Here is a 20,926-nt window from a genome sequence, read left to right as displayed (position 1 = left end):
TCCCACAGTCTAAAGACATACAGGTTAGTAGGTTAACTGATCACATATGGATAATTGGGCAGTGCGGGCTTGTTTGGCCAGAGGGGCCTGTTACCATGCTGTATCACTAAATCTAAACTAAAATCCTAAAACTCCAGCATTGGTGTGGGGTATGTGGAAGAGTCTGGGATATGGGTGATAGTGGGTTAAGAAAGAACAAGTGGACTGAATGTGATTTCAGGGAGCTTTTTTTTGTACAATTACATTCAGAGATCTTCATGAGCAGATCTACACTGAGAAAAAGGAAGCAACCAACACATTTCTGCACAGTGGTAAGGGTTGGGGTCAGGCCCGGCTCCTTTGCAAGATGTCTGCCTGAAAGAAATGCATTCCCACTCATGAGCTGCATTCCACATGCTTGGCAAAGGGCTCAGAGGTTTGTTGGCCCCTGTGGTACCAGCTCCCTTGACTCTCTTTCTTCTTCACACGGGCACATCACTTATGTTGTGAATCACCCCAGAAAGTAAATGGCAAGTTCATGTCAGGGACAAATAAAACTATTTGATGCAATAAAAGTCAAAGACAAAATAAAATGTATGCTCAGCTTGGTGATGCAGCGATTAGCGTAACACTATTAGAGCATCAGTGGCCTGGGTTCAATTCCACAGCTGTCCGCAGAGAGTTCAGACGTTCTGCCTGTGACTGTGTGGGTTTCCTCTGGGTGCTCCGGTTCCTCCCAGATCCCAAGGGTGTACAGGTTAATAGGTTAGTTGGTCACATGGGTGTAATTGAGCGGTGAAGGCTGACAGGACCAGGAGGGCCTGTTATCGTACTGTGTCTCTAAATTATAGCAAAGATCAAGAGTAGCAAACTGGAATCAATATTGGAGAAGGGAGAAAAGAGGTGGCTGTGTGGTTCTCAGGCCAACACAGGAACTTCAAATTGTCCAAGAAACCGAGATTTCACCTATTTGGCACAAATTGTCAAAGGGATAATAAAGATGTAATGCATCATGTACCAAGATACAGTGAAATGCTTGTCTTGTACATCGTTCATACAGATCAATTCATTACAACAGTGCATTAAGGTAGTACAAATTAAATCAATAACAGAATGCAGAATAAAGTGATACAATTACAGAAAAGTGCATTTCAGGTGAACAAAAGCTACAAAGTCATAACAAGATAGATTGTGAGATCAGTAGTCCACTTTCTGGGACTGGGGAACTATTCAATATTCTTATAGCTGTCCTTGAGCCTAGTGGATCATGCTTCCAGGCTTTTGCATCTTCTGTCCGACGGGAGTGGGAGAAGAGAAAATGGTTGGAGTGGGTGCAGGCTTTGATAATGTTGGCTACTTTACTAAAGCAATGAGAAGTGTACAGAGAGTCTATGGATAAGAGTCTGGTGTCTGTGATATACTGAACTGTGATGCAGTTTCTTGTGGTTACAGGCAGAGCAGTTGCCATACTAAACCGTGAGATATCTGCATAGAATGCTGTCTATGGGGTATTGATAAAAGCTGGTGAGGATCAAAGGGACATGCCAAATTTCTTTAATCTCCTGAGGAAGTAAAGACATTGGTGAGCTTCCTGACGTGAGGCTGTTATATCATGGAAAAGATGAAGGAGGTGACTATATCTACAATGGAATCAGTCATTTTGCATTCAATTAATTGATGACATATCCGCCATCTAGAAACTCCACAACAGCTCTTTTTGTATTGAGTCAACAGCGCAGAAATAAGCCATTTAGACCAAATTACCTAAATGTGTCATTCGAGCGCACATAAGCATTGTCTGATGCTAATTACCTCCTCCCTCCGTGCCATGCCCCCTTTGGGAGTGCCAATGCTCCCAGTTCATTCGTTCAGCATCAAACAGTCCACCAAACCTTATATTTCACATCCTCATTGGTCTCATAAATAACTACTGATAAATTCTTTACACCTAGCTTCTACCTCCTTCCCTATTATAACCTGCACTCACCAACCACAGGAATCAAAGTCCCTGTCCACCTCTTTAAAAAGCAACTCATGACAGTAAGTACTTCAGTTAGGTTCTTCTTAGTCATCCCTTCACTGTATGAGTGAGCTTTGGCCTGTTTTTTAAAATTTATTTTTATTTATATAGAGATAAAGCACATTACAAGTCCTTCCAGTGCAACTAGTCAGTATGGCCCAGCAATCCACCTATTTACCCTTAGCCTAATCAGAGGACAATTTACAGTGATCAATCAGCTTACTAACTGGTACATCTTTGGAATGTGGGAGGAAACTGGAGCACCTGGAGGAAACCCATGCGCTCACGGGTAGGACGTACAAGTTGCACAGAACTCGCTGGAACTGAACTCCAAACTCCGACGCTCTGAGTAGTATAAATGTCTAAATATAGTTGTTTCTGATTCCATCATCACCTCTTACCCCACGCATCCCCTTCCTCTCACTTTAAGCCCATTCCTTTCTCTTTTTGATATGCACACAGTGGGAGAAAAAGTTAAGAAACTGGAAAGATAACGGTTAGAAACAATGGCGAGTGCAGAAAAAGAGAGAGTACTGTCAGAAATTCATGACCATTCATGTGTCTTTGGTACGTTGGAATTATATTCAGCTGGCCAAGAAGAGAGACACAGGTCACTCGCTGAAAGCTAGTCAGACTCAACAGAAACAGAAAAACCCTGGAAAAATCCTTGAAACTAAATATTATTGAATAAAATCACATCATCCATACAAATTGCAATGTTATTTAAAGGTTGATGAGCAAAAACTGGAATTTCTCTTATGCACATCAAATATTAGAAGGTTTTACATTTGCCAAGTAGTGATAAGTAATGAAAATTTTTCACAATTCTTTTCTGTAACACGCAGCATACTAGAAGAGCGGTATAAAAAGATGTACTGCCAATCTAACTTTGTAAAGCCCATTATCCACACAAAATCTAAATAACCTACCTCCCTGTCATTTAATAGTAAAATTCTCCTCTCCTACACATCCCTTCATCCTCTGTAGCCCAATCAAAATTCTAATATTGGTATTCAGGGATAATTTACATGTCCCATTCTAGGTCCTGTGCCTTGGTTTTGAATTTTGTTTTGTCAAGAAAGAGGACAAACAAGAAAGGGTCTGGCTAATGTTGGGTTTTGGCCAATGCTCATCTAGCTAGCTATGGTTCAGTATATGTACTGGGATGTAGGGTTGGGGGAGAATGGAAAGTTGGTGGTTGACAGCTCAGTTTTAATATATTACCTGTGTTTCTGGCGTGCATCAGACGCGGAGAGTTTTGCAAGGCTTTATCGACATCATCTGAAGTCAAATGAGGAAGTGGTGCTGCAAAATAGGAAATGATTCGATTCAAAAGTCACCAAAACGTTATCCTTTTGAAAAGTGACAGTTACACAGGAAAAAGTTTGTGCCAACTATGGATTTTTTTTAAAAAATGAAGTATTTATTGACAACACTGTGTCAGCCAATGAGTTGGAGATGGGGAGGGGCATATCACTCCGAGCAAACAGTCTGTTGTTTAGTAAACAGTCAGTTTACTCAACAGAGACTGCTTAAAAGGGGAGGAGAAATTATTTATTTATTTAGAGATACAGTGTGGAACATGCCCTTTTGGCCCAACAAGCCATGCAGCCCAGCAAAACGCCTATTTAACACTAGCCTCATGACAGGACAATTTACAATGACCAATTAAACTACTAACTGGTACGTCTTTGGACTGTAACGACCTCTCCCATTAAAGGCAGGGTAAGTTCTGCTGAAGGGAAAATAAAATGTAGTATAGCTACCTAAGTATAGGGTATGTGCTGTACTGATATCACCAAATATCATTAAAAGGAAATTGCCCAATCATCTCCAGTCTGGCTGGCTTGGCATTACCACTAAACGCAGCATTAAAAAATAAATGTTCTGTCCTGCAAAAGAATAGGCTTACTGAAACCTCTCAGCTATTCTGTATCTTAAGCAACAATGTCCTTGTTACTATTACTACCAATAATGACGAGTACATTATTTTGTGAAGCTCTAGTTCTGTGCATGCATAATCACTGGTGAGGCCTAATTTGGAGTATTGGGTGCAGTTTTGGTCACCAACCTATAGGAAACATGTAAACAAGGTTGAAAAAGTGCAGAGAAAATTTACAAGGATGTTGCTGGGACTGGAGGACCCGAGTTATAAGAAAAGATTGAATGGGTTAGGACTTTATTCCTTGGAACTTGGAAGATTGAGGGGAAATTTGATAGAGGTATACAAAATTATGAGGGGTATAGAGAGGATAAATGCAAGCAGGCTCTTTCCACCGAGGTTGGGTGGAACTACAACCGGAGCTCATAGATCAAGGGTGAAAGGCAAAATGTTTAAGGGGAACACAAGGAGAAACTTCTTCACATCGGAGGCTCATGAGAGTATGGAATGAGCTTCCAGCACAAGTAGTGCACGCAAACTCGAGAAGTTTGGCTAGGTACATGAATAGTAAGGGTACGGAGAGCCATGGTCCAGGTACAGGTCAATGGGAGTAGGTAGTTTAAATGGTTCAGTATGGACTAGATGGGCCTGTTTCTATGCTGTACTTTTCTATGTCTATCTATGCCGTGTGTATGAGTGGATAATGCCAATTCTCACTTCATGGGGTAAATTTGTTCTTATCATTTGAAGGGCCAAGACACATTTATTGAGCATTCACCACCAGTGCTGAGAAAAGTAAAAGACATGGCATAGGTGAATGGGCAGCATTAATTAGGCTTCAATAAGGTTTGAATTTACAACATTTTCAGGTAGAAAGAGAAAATGGGGTTCCACGGGTGTCAAGTCCTGGGAAAGAATGAGCTGAAGTAAATAGAGATAGTGCATTATTTATTGATTTCAAAGGAAGTAAAAATTGCAAATGCTATAAACCTGAAGTAAAATAGAAAATACTCTGGAAATACTCAGCAATTTAGGCAGCATTTGTAGGCAGATTCAAAGAATTATCGCTTCTGACTGATTATCTTTCATCAGAGGTGGACAAGCTCTCAAGAGGCATTTTCTCATCTATAACTGCTCAAACGTTAACCGTTCAGCACCAGACTTAATCCTATCTCTGGTCCAAATGGGGACAAAAGAGTTACATTTGAGAGGAAAGTGGAAAGGAATGCCTTTTTAACAATTTTATTTATTGAGATACAATGCGGAACAGGCCCCTCTGGCCCTTTTGAGCCACACCACCCAGCAGTCCCCCAGTTTAATTCTAGCCTAATCACGGGGCACTTTACAACGACCAATTAACCTACCAACCTGTATGCCTTTGGACTGTGAGAGGAAACTGGAGCACCCGGAGGAAATGCACACGGTTACAGGAGATTGTACAGCAGAGGGACTATTATGGCAACAGCCTGAGTTACACGTCAGAGAGCTTTGATAAAACTGATGATGAAACTAAGGTATGACCCCAGTCACGTACCTACAATATGCAGATAATACTTACACATGTTCATATTGGGATGCCAAAGAGGAAGTCACCAAAGGCTCATTCACTGGCACAAGAGATTTCATGTCAGTCGATGAGTCTCCTGTGTCATGACTGACACCAGAAGCCTTAAAGTTAACATCCACACAGCAAAGTTCCACCAGCAAACTGAACTTGCTGCACAGCCCTGTCCTCCGACCATCAAAATCCATGATGAGGAAAATTATATAGACCACTTCCCGTTTTCTTGGGAGCCAAAGCTAACTGAAGGGCAGGCATGAATGCAAACAATCACCATTGTCTTCAGTGCACTAGCATAGCCTTTGGCTGTCCAAGGAAAAGAATATTTGAGGATCAAGATGCCAAACCCAGTCCAAAGTTTATGGGTCACAGAGCAGCAGTAACCTTTGCACTCCTGTTACCAATTAACTGGTAGAATAAAAAAAATGCAACATTTTTTCCTGGTCCAAAATCCCGAGCACTGCCATGCTAATTACACTCAGCTGGTTCATTTCATTATTCATTGTTTCGAGCAAGATGTTTCATTCACTTGTACAAGAAAGACCCTCATTACTGAACTCCATCGCAGAAAAATGATTGTCTGGTGAACGAAGGAAAGGATTCAAATATGTTATCAAAGTTTTCTTGAAGAAGCATAATAGCCTCACTGACTTGTGGGAATTCATGGCCCATGACCAATCAAATGGAGAAGGAGCACTTCTTTCTGCACGGAGAGCACTTGAGTCCACTTGCTGGAAGCACACAAAAGCTCAGGGAAAATTCACTCGCTCTCCATTACCTCCAGCCCCATTTGTGCCACAGGTTGTCCCAGCTTTGGCCCCATAAGCGCATCAAAATACACAGAAGCAAATTATCTTCTATCCTTCTTTTCAATTCAAGTTGTTGGGTATATTTAAGGCAGAGGTTGATAGTTTCCTGAGTAGTCAGGGCATGAAGGGATATGGGGAGAAGGAAAGAGATTGAGGTTGAGAGGGAAAATGGACCAGCCATGATGAAATGGTGGAGCAGACTTGATGGACCAAATGGCCTAATTCTGCTCCAATATCCGGTGGCCTCAAGGAAAGACTAACAGCAAAATTAAAGGCGAAAATTGGAATCGATCGATAAACTCTCCAACGCAATGTAAAAACTCTGTTCAAAGCAAGAGGGCTGTGTTTGTTGAGAATCTCTTATCTTAGCACTGGCACCTTATTGTAAGAGTCCTTTCGGAAAGTTTCCACATCCAGCCACCAGAGTCTTCATCATGGGTCTTTTAATGACAATTCCGATGAAAGGTAATCAAACTGAAACATTAACTCTCTTTTTCTCCACCGACTGCTGAGTATTTCCAGTATTTTCTGCTTTATATTTTACAGACAACCGATCTTGTAGTATGTATAACAACTGCCCAGCTAACAAAGCAACTACAATAGTGTAGACTTTCATCCAGGAAGCAAAGCATAAATTGGAAGAAGACATGTTAATGCCACAGAGTGCGGGGTCACTATGAATACTATGCTCAGTTCTGAACCATGTGAGGCAGGAAGGTACAGGAGGACCAGACCTGAAGATTTATAAGACTGAGCAACATCGACCTAATATTGGAGCCTGGGAGAAGACTAGGGGGACATGGCTCATGCAGTTCTGAGAGAACATTACAAGTATAGATGTCTACATGACCAAAATGGGTGAAGATTAATTTAGTACAATTGTCAGGAAGTTTCTTCATTCAGCAAGTTTGAAGCTTGTGGACAAGATGATAGTACCAAAACTCTGGAATCATGCAAGTAACATTTGGACACAGTTGATATGGGAATCATTCCTGAGTGGATAAGTTAAGATGGAGATTGACACTTGGTATGAAGGATAGCAATGACAACAAGATTCCCATCCCCATCCGTGAAGCTGTCCTCTGCCCCAATTAGGAAGATCAAAGTTAACCTGAAAGAGGACTTTGGGATCAATTAAGTGAGTTGCTGGTGGAACTCGGAAAATAACTAAAATGAAACAGAAGAACTTGAAATGACTTACAGAGTGGAAGAGGAGAGGGTTAGGAAGGACAGGTGGGGAGGACATTGTCAGGGTAAATCACAGGCCAGCAGCAGCCCTTCATTATGCTGTGGAGCTGGGAGAAGGACATTTGCTCCTCATAGCTCCCCATCAAGCTGTATATGAAAAAGACTCACCTTTTTGGTGATGGCTATTTCCTTGGCCACAGGCAGGAGAGGAAAACCTGAGGAACACTTGAAAATGCATTGCTAAATTAGTCACCATTTGATGACCGCTTAATGTCTACAAAAAAATCACAAAGTATAACAGTTTCTGATCAAAGGTCATAGGCATGAAACATTAACTCTGTGACTGTCTCCACAGGCGCTGCCTGAGCTGTTGAGTATTTCCAGCATTCTCCGTATTAAGAACAGTTTCTACCTCAGGTTTTCCTGTCATGGATATGGCTTAGAGATAAAAAGAGTAAATTACTTTACTTCAGCAGAATTAGAATCAAGAGAAGCAGAATAACTCCTGAGAGACAGAGCTGAACAGTAGTTAAATGTGACCCTCACCATTAGTACCCCTCACTGCATTCCCCTAACTATCAAGGTAAATGGTGTTGACCAGATCAATTTGAATAGGCAAGAATATCTTTTGAGGCACAACAAAGTCAGCAGCTCCCTCAACCTTTTGCCGTGAGATCTGAAGGTATGATTTCCTAAGGTCTTACATCTTGGATTTTTTGTTAGTATTTTTACATGTGAATATGAATCATAATTATTCTCTATTCTAACATTACTCCAGATGATATTCAGTTGTAATTAGGCTTGATTGACATGATCATTTCTGACATAAAATCAATTACTCTAAATAAACAATAAACACATACATTTACCTTGACTTTCTTAACCTTCTAATACTTTTGCTAGAGTTTGCTTCCTTAAGACTATCAGACATTGGAGCAGTATTAGGCCATGTGGTCCATCCAGTCTGCTCCACCATTCAATCATGGCTGAACTATCAACCTTCTCAAACCCATTCTCCTGCTATAACATTTGATGCCCTTACTAATCAAGAACCTATCAACCTCTGTTTTAAATATGCCCAATAGCTTGGCATCTACAGCTATCTGTGGCAATGAATTAATACATAGGAGCTTCTTGCTGATACTGATTGCTGTTTTGGGGAGAAGACAGCACATTCCCAGGTGAGCATGCAGTTAAGTACCTTGCCCCAGTACTGCAAAGTTCCAGTGGTGGCCTCAGCTTTACCCTCCCTTTGATAATAATAAGGCTGAGTTGGCCTTAAGCCAATATTAAGGAGGCTGAAGCATGACAGGTAATGGACAGCAGTACAATCGTCAGTGCAGTGCCCTCCTCTCTGCATCTTATATTGCCATATAATGCTCTAGCAAGAAGCTTCCTCAACATCAGCTATTCACTAGCCCCAGCTATGGAATGAATTTGGGAGCCTGCATCTATTTGCTATACGGCTTATTCGGGGGTAACCAAATGAAGTTTAGACAAATTAATTAGTTAGTTACAACAGGCTTGAACCTCAGCATGTTTTTCTAGTTCTAAATGGTCGACGAGCTCTGCAACATGAGAAGCCAGAAGTTCAAACTTATTATCAATGGTCAGTGCTTTGCTCTAATCCCACTCCAACTTCTACCTCTTCTCAACTGCCTATCACTTCTCCTTGGTTCCTTTCCTCCTTCCCTTTCTCCCATGGTCCTCTCTCCTCTCCTATCAGATCCCTTCTTCTCCAGCCCTTGACTTTCACCGCCCACCTGGCTTCAGTTATCACCTTCCAGCTGGCCTCCTTCTCTCCCCCCCACCCCATCTTTTTATTCTGGCATCTTCCCGCTTCCTTTCCAGTCCTAAGAAGGGTCTTGGCCTGAAACGTCAACTATCTATTCATTTCCATCGACGCTGCCCGACCTGCTGAGTTCCTCTGCCATTTTGTGTGTGTGTTTTGGATCTCCAGCATCTGCAGACTTTCTCATCTTTATCAGTACTTTGCCTCCTGCATTGATAAGGGCCCATAAATTAAGGAGCAGTGTCCATGGATAAAGCAGGCACGAGACTGGGCCTTTTGCATGTGGCTTCAGACATGCCTCGCCAATATCTGCTCCACTCAAGAATGCCAGACCTACATACAAGACGTACATACATACATCAAGGAAAAATTAACCGTGCAGAGCCAAGGGAGTAAGATTGTAAAACATAACTCTGAGATCACGTGTCATTCCTGTCACCAATCTTCCCCCATTCTAACCGGCCCAACCTCAATTTCCGTGCCACACCCATGATTGTAAGACCGTAAGATATAGAAGCAAAATTAGGCCATTTGGCCCATCAAGTCTGCTCTGCCATTTCATTGGGGATGACCAATTTTCCTTCTCAGTTCCAATCTCCTGTCTTCCCCCTTCATGCCCTGATCAATCAAGGATCTATCAACCTCTGTCTTAAATATACCTAAAGGCTTGGCCTCCACAGCCGCCTGTTGCAACGTATTTCACAGATTCACCAGTCTCCAGCTAAAGAAATTCCTCCTCATCTCCATTCTAAAAGGACACCCTTCCATTCTGAGGCTGAGTCCTCTGGTCTTAGACTCCCCACCATAGGAAACAACCTCTCCACATTCACTCTATTGGGACCTTTCAACATTCGATAGGTTTCAATGAGGTCATCTCTCATTCTTCTCATTACTTCCCCTTTCAGAACTTTATACTAATGCACTTCACATTGCTGATGCCCCCAATATTTCTCTCATTTAGTCACAACTTCTCCTTCCTAATGACCCACTCTAACTGTGCTCTACCTGCCACCATCTCTCAAGGGTTGGGGTGAGCCATCCCAGGTAACAGTCCATCTAATACAAATACAAGGGATCATATGCTTGCAGTCACTACTCTTACAGTTTGCTGCTCATTTCTATCATCTGTCACACTATGTCCGATAGTTATTCACTGTCTTACCTGGTCATTTTTCTTTTAGCTAGTGCTTTGCAATAGCTCAAAATCTTAAAGGATATCAAGAAAAGTTGCCAAAATAAACATTTGTGGAATTATTCTGAGCAGACGCAATCACTCATGGAGTTGATTTAAATATCAATCAAGCAAAAGGCATCTCCCCCCCTCAGCTGCGCCACACAAATATGGAGCTCCTAAATCATAATACCATACAACACAACGCAACATGTTCTCCCTTGATAATCAGACAAAAGAGAGGAAAATCCAGTGAATGTCTCCCTGAAAGTATGTGTCAGCTAAAGTCAGAGAGTGGCTCACCGTGTGCAGGTGAAACAATTGAAGTTACTTGCATGGACACGTTTAAGACAACTCTAGCAGAATAAACAATGGAGGTGGAGGTGATGAACAAGCAGGTGGGGTGAGATAAAGGAGGAGAAGAGAAGGATTGTAAAAGAGTATGAACTTTGGGAAAGGTCAGAGGACTGAATGATCTATTTCTGTGCTGTAAATTCCTATCTGCCTCACTGGATAGGTCACAGCAGTTCCCTGGCTAAGTGATAGAGTTTAGATCATTGGTTGACTGTCCATCCTGTTGGGTGCAGCCTTAGATTGATTCTATTGTGTTTCTTGAACTTACTCTGAATGCCCACAAGAAAATGAATCTCAGGGTAGTATATGGTAACATATATGTACTTTGATAATAAATTTAGACCATAAGACATAGGAGCAGAATTAGGCCATTCAGCTCATTGAGTCTGCTCCACCATTTCATCATGGCTGATTTATTATCCCTCTCAACCTCATTCTTCTCCATTCCTCCCATAACCTTTGTCACCTTGATTAACCTATCAACCTCCACTTTCAATATACTAAATAACCTGGCATCCACAAGTGTCCATTGCAAAATATTCCAAAGATTTACCACCCTCTGGCTAAAGAAATTCCTTCTCATCTCTGTTCCAAATGGATGTCCCTCTATTCTGAGGCTATGCCCTCTGGTCCAATACTGCCCCACTATAGAAAACATTTTCTCCATGTCCAATCTGTCCAGGCCTTTCAATATTCCATAGGTTTCATTGAGATTTCCCTTCATTCTTCTAAAGCCCAGGCCCAGAGCCATCAAACGGTCCTAATATGTTAACCCTTTAATTCCTGGAATCATTCTCATGCACACCCTCTGGACTGTCTCCAATACCAAAACATCATTTCTTAGAGAACGGGCTGAAACCTGCTCACAATATTCCAAGTGTAGTCCGACCAATGTCTTATAAAGCCTCAGTATCACATCCTTCCTGTTATATTCTAGTCCTCTCAAAATGAATGCCAACATTACATTTACCTTCCTTAGCACCAAATCAACCTGCAAGGTACCCTTCAGAGAATCCTGTATAAAGACTCCCAAGTCACTTTGCAACCATGAGCTTTGAATTTTCTCCCCATTTATAAAATAGTCTACATTATTATTCCTTCAACCAAAGTGCATGACCATACATTTCCCAACACTATATTTCCATCTTCCACTTCATTAATTATTCTCCCAATCTGTCCAAGTTCTTCTGCAGACTCCCTTCTTCCTCAACACTACCTGCCCCTCCATATTTCTTTGTATCGTCTGCAAACTTGGCATCAAAGCTGTCAATGCTGTTATCCAACTCATTGACATATAACATGAAAAGAAGTGGTGCCAAAACCAACCCCTATGGACCACCACTAGTCACCAGCAGTCAACCAGAAAAGACAACCTTTACTCCAATTCTTTGCCTCCTGTCAGTCAGCCAATCTTCTATCCATGCTAGTATCTTTCCTGTCATACCATGGACTCTTGTCTTGTTAGGCAGCCTCATGTACATCACCTTGTCAAAGGCCTTCTGAAAATCCAAGTAAACAACATCCACTGACTCACCTTTGTCTATCCTGCCTGTTCTTTCTTCAAAGAATTCCAATTGATTTGTTAGGCAAGATTTCCCCTTAAAGAAACCATGTTGACTTTGGCCTACTTTATCATGTACCTCCAAGTACCACAAAAGCTCATCCTTAATAATGGACTCCGATATCTTCCCAACCACTGAAGTCAGGTTAACTGGCCTAAAATTTCCCTACTTCTGACTTACTCCTTCATAAAGAGTGGAGTGACATTTGCAATTTTCCAGTCCTCTGGAATTCCAGAATCTAGTGATTCTTAAAAGATCATTACTATTGCCTTCATAAATCTCTTCAGCCACCTCTTTCAGAACCCTGGGGTGTAGTACATCTGGTCCAGGTGACTTATCTACCTTCAGCCCCTTTAGCTTCCTGAGAACCTCCTCCTTAGTAATAGCATCAGCACTTATCTCTGTCCCCTGACACGCTCAAATTTCATAGTAAAGACTGATGCAAAATACTTAAGTTCATTTGCCATTTCTTTGTCCCTCATCACTACCTCTCCAGCACTATTTTCCAGCAGTTCAATATCCACCCTCACCGCTCTTTTACCCTTTATATATCTGAAAGAACTTCTGGTATCCTTTTTGATATTGTTGGCTAGCATACCTTCATAATTCATTTTTTCTCTCCTTATGCTTTTTTTAGTTGCCTTCTGTTGGTTTTTAAAAGCTTCCCAATTCTCTAACTTCATATTAATTTTTGCTATATTATATGCCCTCTCTTTTGTTTTTATGCTGTCTTTGACTTCCCTTGTCAGCCACAGTTGCCTGATCCTCCCTTTAGGATACATCTTAATCTTTGTGATTAATCAATCCTGCGCCTTCCTACTTGCCCCCAGAAACACCAGCCATTGCTGTTCTGTCATCATCTCTGCTAGTGTTCCCTTCCAAATAAATTTGGCCAGCTCCTCGCTCATTCCTCTGTACAGCCCTTTACTCCACTGTAATATTCATACATCTGATTTTATCTTCTCTCTTTCAAACTGCAGGGTGAATTCTATCATATTATCATCATTACCTTCTAAGGTTTCCTTTACTTTAAGCTCCCTAATTACATCTGGTTAATCACACAACACCCAATCCAGTATTGTCTTCCCCTAGTGGGCTCAACACAAGCTGCTCTAAAAAGCTATCTTGTAAGCATTCTACAAATTCTGTCTCTTGGGATCCAGCACCAACTTGATTTTCCCAATCTACCTGCATATTGAAATCACCCATGGCCATTATAACATTGCCCTTTTTACATGCCTTTTCTATTTCCCATTGAAATTTATATCCCATATCCTGGCCACTGTTCGGGGGCCTGTATATAACTTGTATCAGGGTCTTTTTACCCTTGCATTTTCTTAATTCTATCCGCAAGGACTCTACATTTTCTGATCATATGTCATCTTTCTTAGGATTTGCTTTCATCTTTTACTAACAGAACCATCCCAAACCCAGTGCCTACCTGCTTCTTCTTTCGGCACAATGTGTATCCTTGGATGTTAAGCTTCCGACTATGATCTTCTTTCAGCCACGACTCAGTGATGCCCACAATGTCACACCTGGCAATCTCTAACTGTGCCACAAGATCATCTACCTTATTCTGTACACTGTGAGCATTCAAATATAACACCTTCAGTTCTGTATTCATCACCCTTTTCGATTTTGCCCCCATGGGCACCATGGTAGCGTGATGTTAGCGCAACACTATTACAGCTGGGGGCGCAGGAATTCAGAGTTCAATCCCAGCGTCCTCTACAGGAAATTGTATGTCCTTCCCTGGAATGCGCGGGTCTCCTCCCACAGTCCAAAGGCATACCAGGTAGGTTAATTGGTCATTGTAAATTGCCCCGTGATTAGGTTAGGGTTAATCAGGGTTGTCAGGAGCTGCTGGACAACGATGTTCAAAGGGCTTGAAAGGCCTACTCCACACTGTATCAGCAAATAAATTATCTGCCTGTTCTTCCTCACAGTCTCACTAAACAATGCATCAACTTGTATACCAACTGCCCCATCCTGAACCTTACCACTTCAGTTCCCATACACCTATCAACTTAGTTTAAACCATCACCAACATACCTGCCCACAAGGATATTTGTTCCCTCGAGCTCAGGTGTAACCCGGCTGTTTTGTATAGGTCTTATCTTCCCCAGAAGTGATCCCACAGATCCAGAAATCTGAAAACCTGCTTTCCCCGCCCCCCCGCCACCACACTCCACTTCCTCAGCCACTCATTCATTTGCACTGATGTCCTATTCTTAACCTGTCTAGCACAGGGTTCTGGGAGTAATCCAGAGATTACTACCTTGGAATTCCTGTACTTCAGAGTCTTCTCTAGTTCCCTATACTCACTGTGCAGGACCTCTCACCCTTTCTACCCTTTGCCATTGGTGCCAATGTGCACCATGACCTCTGGCTGTTCACCCACACTCTTGAAAATCTTCTGCTGGTGCTCTGAGACATCCTGTACCCTAGAACCTAGAAAGCAACACACCATCCTGACTCTGTGGCCATGAAAGAAAAGCCTTAACTTCTCATGATTGCTATGGCCCCAACTATTGAATCTCCTATCACTATTGCTCTGCTGACTTTACCCTTCCCTGCTGAGCCACAGAGCCAATGGCCTGGCTGCTGCTGCGGTACCCTGAGATGTCATACCACACAGCAGTTTGCAAAGGGTATAGTTGATGCTGAGGGGAATGGCCACAGGGGAACCCTGGCATGGACTGCTTGCTTCTCCTGCTGGTCACCCATGAAGCCTGCACTCTGGGTGTGACCACCTCAGTAAATATCTCATCTATGAAGTTTTCAGCCTCCTGGGTGATCCTGAGTGCAACCAGCTCCAGCTCCAGTTCCTTGACCTTGTCACTTAGAAGCTGAGGTTGGGTGCACTTCCTGTAGACGTAGTCATCAAGGAGACCATTAGGTACCCTACAATCCCACATTTAGCAGGAGAAGCATTCTACTGCATGAATTACCATCCTGCCTACACTTGTTACAGTCTAACTTCTCAAACACAAGTTCTAGCTTACACCTGTTCTCACCCAAGCCTGTTGATTCAAAGTCTGACCATTCCCACAATGGCCACACCATTTAAACGTCTGGTCTTTTTATTGGCCTCTGCTAAGTTGCTATCAACCCAAGCGATTTCCTGCTCTACAGACAAGTCCCAACGGGCCTCACACACTTTTTAAAACTGGAGCACAAAATCCACAAGGAACTGAACTTCGCTTTGAACTTAGAATTTTGAAATTTACTTTGAACTTTGGAGACACAGAACAAGATGGAGTTACAACCTTCACCATAGCATGGGAGGAAATTGATATGGAGAAAGGCCAATTAATCAAGGAAATGGTTTTAACCAAATACCAAGGTATCTTATTGGACTATTTTAATTGCACCTTAATAACCACATCACAATCCACATGAGAATGACTTTACAACTGACAAATTGTAAAGTAGTCAAAGATAGTGCTGATGTTTCAGACACATTCCTGCATTGGAGTATGGAGCACAGGACAAGTTTTACTTTGTGTGAAGCAAACGAGAGAAAATCAACTTGGATTTTCAAAAGACCAAAATCAATGCCAAACACTCTTAAAAGATGTTAAATATTCTTACTCTCTCTGAGGTACTGCAGGTGTGACAGGAGGATGTCGGCATTGTAGCTTGGGGTGAGGCGCTGAAAATCCTCTTTGGTCATTTTGCAGAGCTCCTTGCCATCAACGTTCTGGAAGAGCGGCACATCGACGTCAATCAAGCCGTACTCCTTCACTGCCCACTCCAGCCATTGTTTCACATGATCTGTGGACCACAGTGTAGGATCTGCATGTTAGGGAGCAGGGTAGGGTAGTGGGTGGTGGTGGATAAAATTGAAAGCACAAAGATTAGCAATGTAAAACAGTGTGGTCACTTTCCCCTCTGACTCATAGTCAACCTGAATACTGTGAACTGATGGCTGGTGTTCATTTCTCAAGAGGTCTAACATCATGGACTGAAGCACCTATACTGTGCTGCTCTATGTTTCTTTAAACTATAGGACATAGGAGCAGAAATAAGCTACTTGTCCTTTCAAATCTGCTCTGCCATTTGAGTGTGGCTGGTTTAATATCCCTCTCAACCCCATTCTCTTCTCCCCTTAATCTTTGACACCCTTACTAATCAAGAGCCTACCAACCTCTGCCTTAAATTTGTTGAATCGCTTGGCCTCCATAGTCATATGTGGCAATGAATTCCACAGATTGACCACAGCCCAGATAAAGAAATTCCTCCTCATCTTTGTTTTAAAGGGATTTCCTTCTATTTTTATGCTGCGTCCTCTGATTCTAGACTCTCACACTGTTGGCACCATCCTCTCCACATCCACTCTATCCAGGCCTTTCAGTATTTGCTAGGTTAAAGTACATTGGAGATACAGTCGAAGGACAGGCCGTCTCATAGTGCAAAAAATGCAGCAGCTACATTTCTCAGAGCAAGCTTCCATAATCAACTATAAAATAATGTGATCAAATGATTGCTTCAGTCACGCTCATTGAGGGATGGATTTTGGGCGGGGCGCCAATAGCTCCTTACTGTTCCATGGAGAATGCCACTATATGATTGCTTCTTCCTAAAGGAGTAAAGGGGGGATTTGATACAATGGTTCTTTCTAAAGACAGCGCTTCCAAAAATGCATCATTCAGTGGAACATCAAGCATTTTTTGTGATCAAGCACCAGCTGTGAGATTAAAACACAAGACTCTGTGATTCAGAGATAAAACTACCATCAACTAAGCTATAGCTGATGCAGAGGATCACCTGAAAAATTTCATGCAGTGTATGTAATGAGACAGGATGGATAACAATTGTTGGTTTATTATTGTCACAAGTAGCAAGATACAGTGAAAAGCTTGTCTTGCATACTGTTCATACAGTTCAACCCTTACACTGTGTATGAGCTAGAAAAAGGTAAAACAATAGCAATGCAGAATGAAGTGTAAAAGCTACTGAAAAGTGCTGTGCAGCTAAACGATTAAGTACAAGATCATAAAGAGTTTATGATGATGTGATGATAAACTACTGCTATTGTTATACTTCCACCTAAGTAGAAAATCTTCCCCTCTGTCTCTTCCACTGCATCTGCACATCTTGCTTGAGGAATTAATGGCACTACTTTTATCCTCGACGGCCACTGTTCTGCAGACAACACTTATACTCCAGTTGTGGGCAGTATATTTGACATTGCATGGAGATGAGCGTCTACACACACATATGCACACTCCCTCACTTCTACATTTAAAAATTTATTTATTGAGATACAGTGTGGAACAGGGCCTTCCTGGCCGTTTGAGCCATGCCGTCCAGCAATCCCCTGATTTAACCCTAGCCTAATCACAGGACAATTTACAATGACCAATTAACCTACCAACCGGTACGTCTTTGGCCTGTAGGAGGAACCCGGAGCACCTAGAGGAAGCCCGCGCGGTCACGGAGAGAACATACAAACTCCTTACAGGCACAGCGGGAATTGAACCCGGGCTACTGATACTATAAAGCATTGTGCTAGCTACTATGCTACCGTGCTGTTCTTATTTTGTCCAGCAATCATTTCAGAAAAGCAATAATGGACAGTGATATGACACAGTGTTTCAACCAGAACATTCGACAATTCCTCCTCCCTCCGCCACACCTGCCTAAAGATAATGCTTGCCCCATAAAATTCCTCTAGCAATTTGTTGCTCCAGATTCCAGCATTTGCATTTTCTTGTGTCTCCAAGCAATTAACAAGATTCTATCTGAATGTATGATTGTGTAATGCTCCCTATAATGGCAAATAGTATGGAAGAAAGTTTGATCGTAACCCCAGATAGTGATCTATTTTCTAATTCCATATTCTAGGCCTTGCCACATTTAAATTCAAGGAGACGGAAACATGGTACAGGAAAAGGGCAAAATGTGCACAGCCTAGCTGCAAAGGAAGAAGGACAAACGTACATTGTCTCCCGAGGTCATTTAGATCCGTTGAAATTTATCCTACACCAACGTTAGAACCAAAGCCCGTATCCCTCTTCAGGGGTCTAACTTAGACATTGACAGGTTATAGAACCATTGGAATTAGATCATTCTCTCAATATGTCTTTTCCTGATCTTCAGTCCTGCCTTGCATTAAAAATTGACCATTATGCAATATCCTTTATTCATCCCTTTTTCAGGATCTGGATCTGACTGGCAACATCAACACATTGCCCATCCCTATGTGCTCCTGAAATAAGAGCCAACCACGTGTCATTTATGGGTCAGGATCTCCTCCCCCGAAAAATGTTAGCGAACCAGAAGGCATCTTCCAATTATCCAGTTAGCTTGCGGTCATCATTTTCAATGAATACATTTGTTTCAATTCTATATTATTAACTGAATTTAAATTCCCCAGCTGCGCTAGTGGGACTTTTGAACTCAGATCTCTGGATTGTTAGCTGAGCTCACACACCACACTGGAGGAATTCAGCAGGTCAAGTAGCATCTGTGGAGAGGAGTGGACAGTCAGGACCCTTTACCTGGATGGGGCTAGTTGAGAGCTCTGGGTTACCAGCCCAGTAACTTAACCAAAGCATCACCACCATACTATGAAAGCTCAGAAAGTTCCATCTGTTTTGCATTCCTGCTCGTACCCAATTTCACCAGTTTGAACAAGTTTTTTTTTAATTCTGTAAGTGTTGACCCAAGCTGGTGTGTGTGTGTTTGCATGCTTATTTTTGAAGCCATCTGTTGTGCATGTTAATAGCCATATGCTTAAAAGTTGTCCTTAAAATAGTTACCTGCTGGCACAATCACTCTCCGCTCATTAGTTGTCATGTTGGGAGGCGGCACATGTTTCTCCTCCATGTAGTTACTGTAGCTCATTGGAACATTCTCTGAGCCACTGACCATCTTCCCTGCTTTGGCTACGCTGCAATGTTCTGGTGAGTTTCTGCACAAATTTAAAAAAAAGTCTTGTGAAAGTCAATGGAACATTTATGAGTGGAATGCAGGTGCTATGTGGCTGGGGCACCTGGGGTGGCTGCAGGTGAGGAGTTTGGCAAAGCATGCAAACATCAGTCCTTCATAAATTCACACACACTTGGTATTAAACAGAATGAATGTTTTATTATGTAGCATGTTTTTCAAGTTCTTCTAAAACAACAGATGCATTGCATAAAATTCTGTGTAGGGGGTTTCTTTCGGTGGAACAAAATGTTAGTGATTTGGGGTCTCCAAGGGGTATTAAACAATTTAACGAGGCTACTTTTAGCAAAGGGAACATGAGACGCAGAGATCAAGTTTTGGTCAGTGAAACAAGGACTCATTAACTGGTAGGAAATGGCTTGCTAAGCAAGAATCAACTTGAAAACATATTTCAAAACATGACATTTTTTCAGTAACCTTATTTATCGTTCTGACAAAAGTCTAACTTCAACCACCATTTTTCCCTCCAAACCACAGCACAATGAGATCTGTAAAGAGTTAATTTGTTAGCACAAAGCTCTGCCCTTTGTCTATACAGATCTAGTGACTTATTCTATTTTAACTGTGCATCTTGTGCTCAACAGCAGGCCTTCACCATAGACAAGCCAGTTTCCAGTGATGTTATTTAGCTTCTGCTCATGATCAGTACTAACACTTAATGTTTTGATGCTCATACTGGCCTTGTTAAAGAATCATGTAGACCTAGGTAGAGAGATCCAGAACAGGATGAGAAGATTAGTACATATTTTTTTCTGATGTCCTTATGGGTCTGGATAAACAGGACTGATGGGAGATGTATCCAACATTCAGAATGGTCTCTAGCCATTCTGTTCCTGTTGCTGTGAATATACTCTCATCATCTCTGTCTGGTTCAGCCAGGAGTGTTAGATTCTGTGAAACTACAGTTGGGCCCAAGAATGAACACAGTCCAGGTGTGTCATAACACTTGCCCAGACAAAGTACCCAATGTTAAGGTAAGAGCTCTGCACTTTGAAGCTGAACGTAGGAGAGCCTTCCTCCCCTTTCTCCTCATCATGCCAAACCTGCTGGAGTCACCATCCAGGGAAACGCGTTCTTCTGCTCTCATCCAAGCACCAATGTGCCCTTTATTTGTGTACGTGTCACACATTGGGTCATTCAGTCAGTGTCTGAACTCCATGCTTTCTCAATACCTATACAAATAACCCTTCCCACAGAAGTCAAAGAATGCATTAACAGGAGCATTGGCTCATTTTGATCTGTTTATTGAAGGGCCCTGATGCTGCTAATCATTCATATGACCAGATTCTGAACTCTTACTTCTCACTAGAAAACAGAGTTTTTAAATACAGTTTAAAAAAAAAGAACATTAGACCACTCTGGGATAAATTTCCTTACTGTGATCTTTTAGACTTCCTTTAAGTACTATTTGCCGCAAATTCCCTAAGAAGTTACATACTACATACATGGAGGTTTTAAATTTTCTTTTCAGAATCCCTGAGTCGATATCTTTGAACACAGTCCCTAATACATTTCAGTAGCATTACCACTGTGATACATACACTTAGAGGCCACTTTATTAGGTATACCTATGCACCATTTTGCAAATATTTTATTAGCCAATCATGTGGCAGCAATTCCATGCATGAAAACATAAGGAAATATTCAAGAG

General features: G+C 41.9%; 1 protein-coding gene across 11 annotated transcripts in view; it reads right to left on the bottom strand.

The window, feature by feature from the left end:
* erg (ETS transcription factor ERG) overlaps positions 1–20,926 on the bottom strand; it is a 301,661-nt gene that overhangs the window by 21,235 nt on the left and 259,500 nt on the right. For 7 of the 11 annotated variants that reach the window (XM_072259984.1, XM_072259980.1, XM_072259982.1 and 4 more), the window contains 4 exons: positions 19,089–19,240; positions 15,916–16,119; positions 7,608–7,664; positions 3,224–3,304 (listed from right to left, as the gene is read on the bottom strand). In XM_072259984.1, the coding sequence (XP_072116085.1) occupies positions 3,224–3,304; positions 7,608–7,664; positions 15,916–16,119; positions 19,089–19,240 (494 nt within the window). The remainder of the gene's footprint in view (positions 1–3,223; positions 3,305–7,607; positions 7,665–15,915; positions 16,120–19,088; positions 19,241–20,926) is intronic. The other 4 variants (XM_072259986.1, XM_072259987.1, XM_072259989.1 and 1 more) reach the window with 2 other exon arrangements.

Source organism: Mobula birostris, chromosome 6 (assembly GCF_030028105.1).
Source record: "Mobula birostris isolate sMobBir1 chromosome 6, sMobBir1.hap1, whole genome shotgun sequence".
Classification (NCBI taxonomy): Eukaryota; Metazoa; Chordata; class Chondrichthyes; order Myliobatiformes; family Myliobatidae; genus Mobula; species Mobula birostris.
The sequence above is the reverse complement of the archived record's forward strand: the minus strand, read 5'-3'. Positions and strand labels throughout refer to the sequence as shown.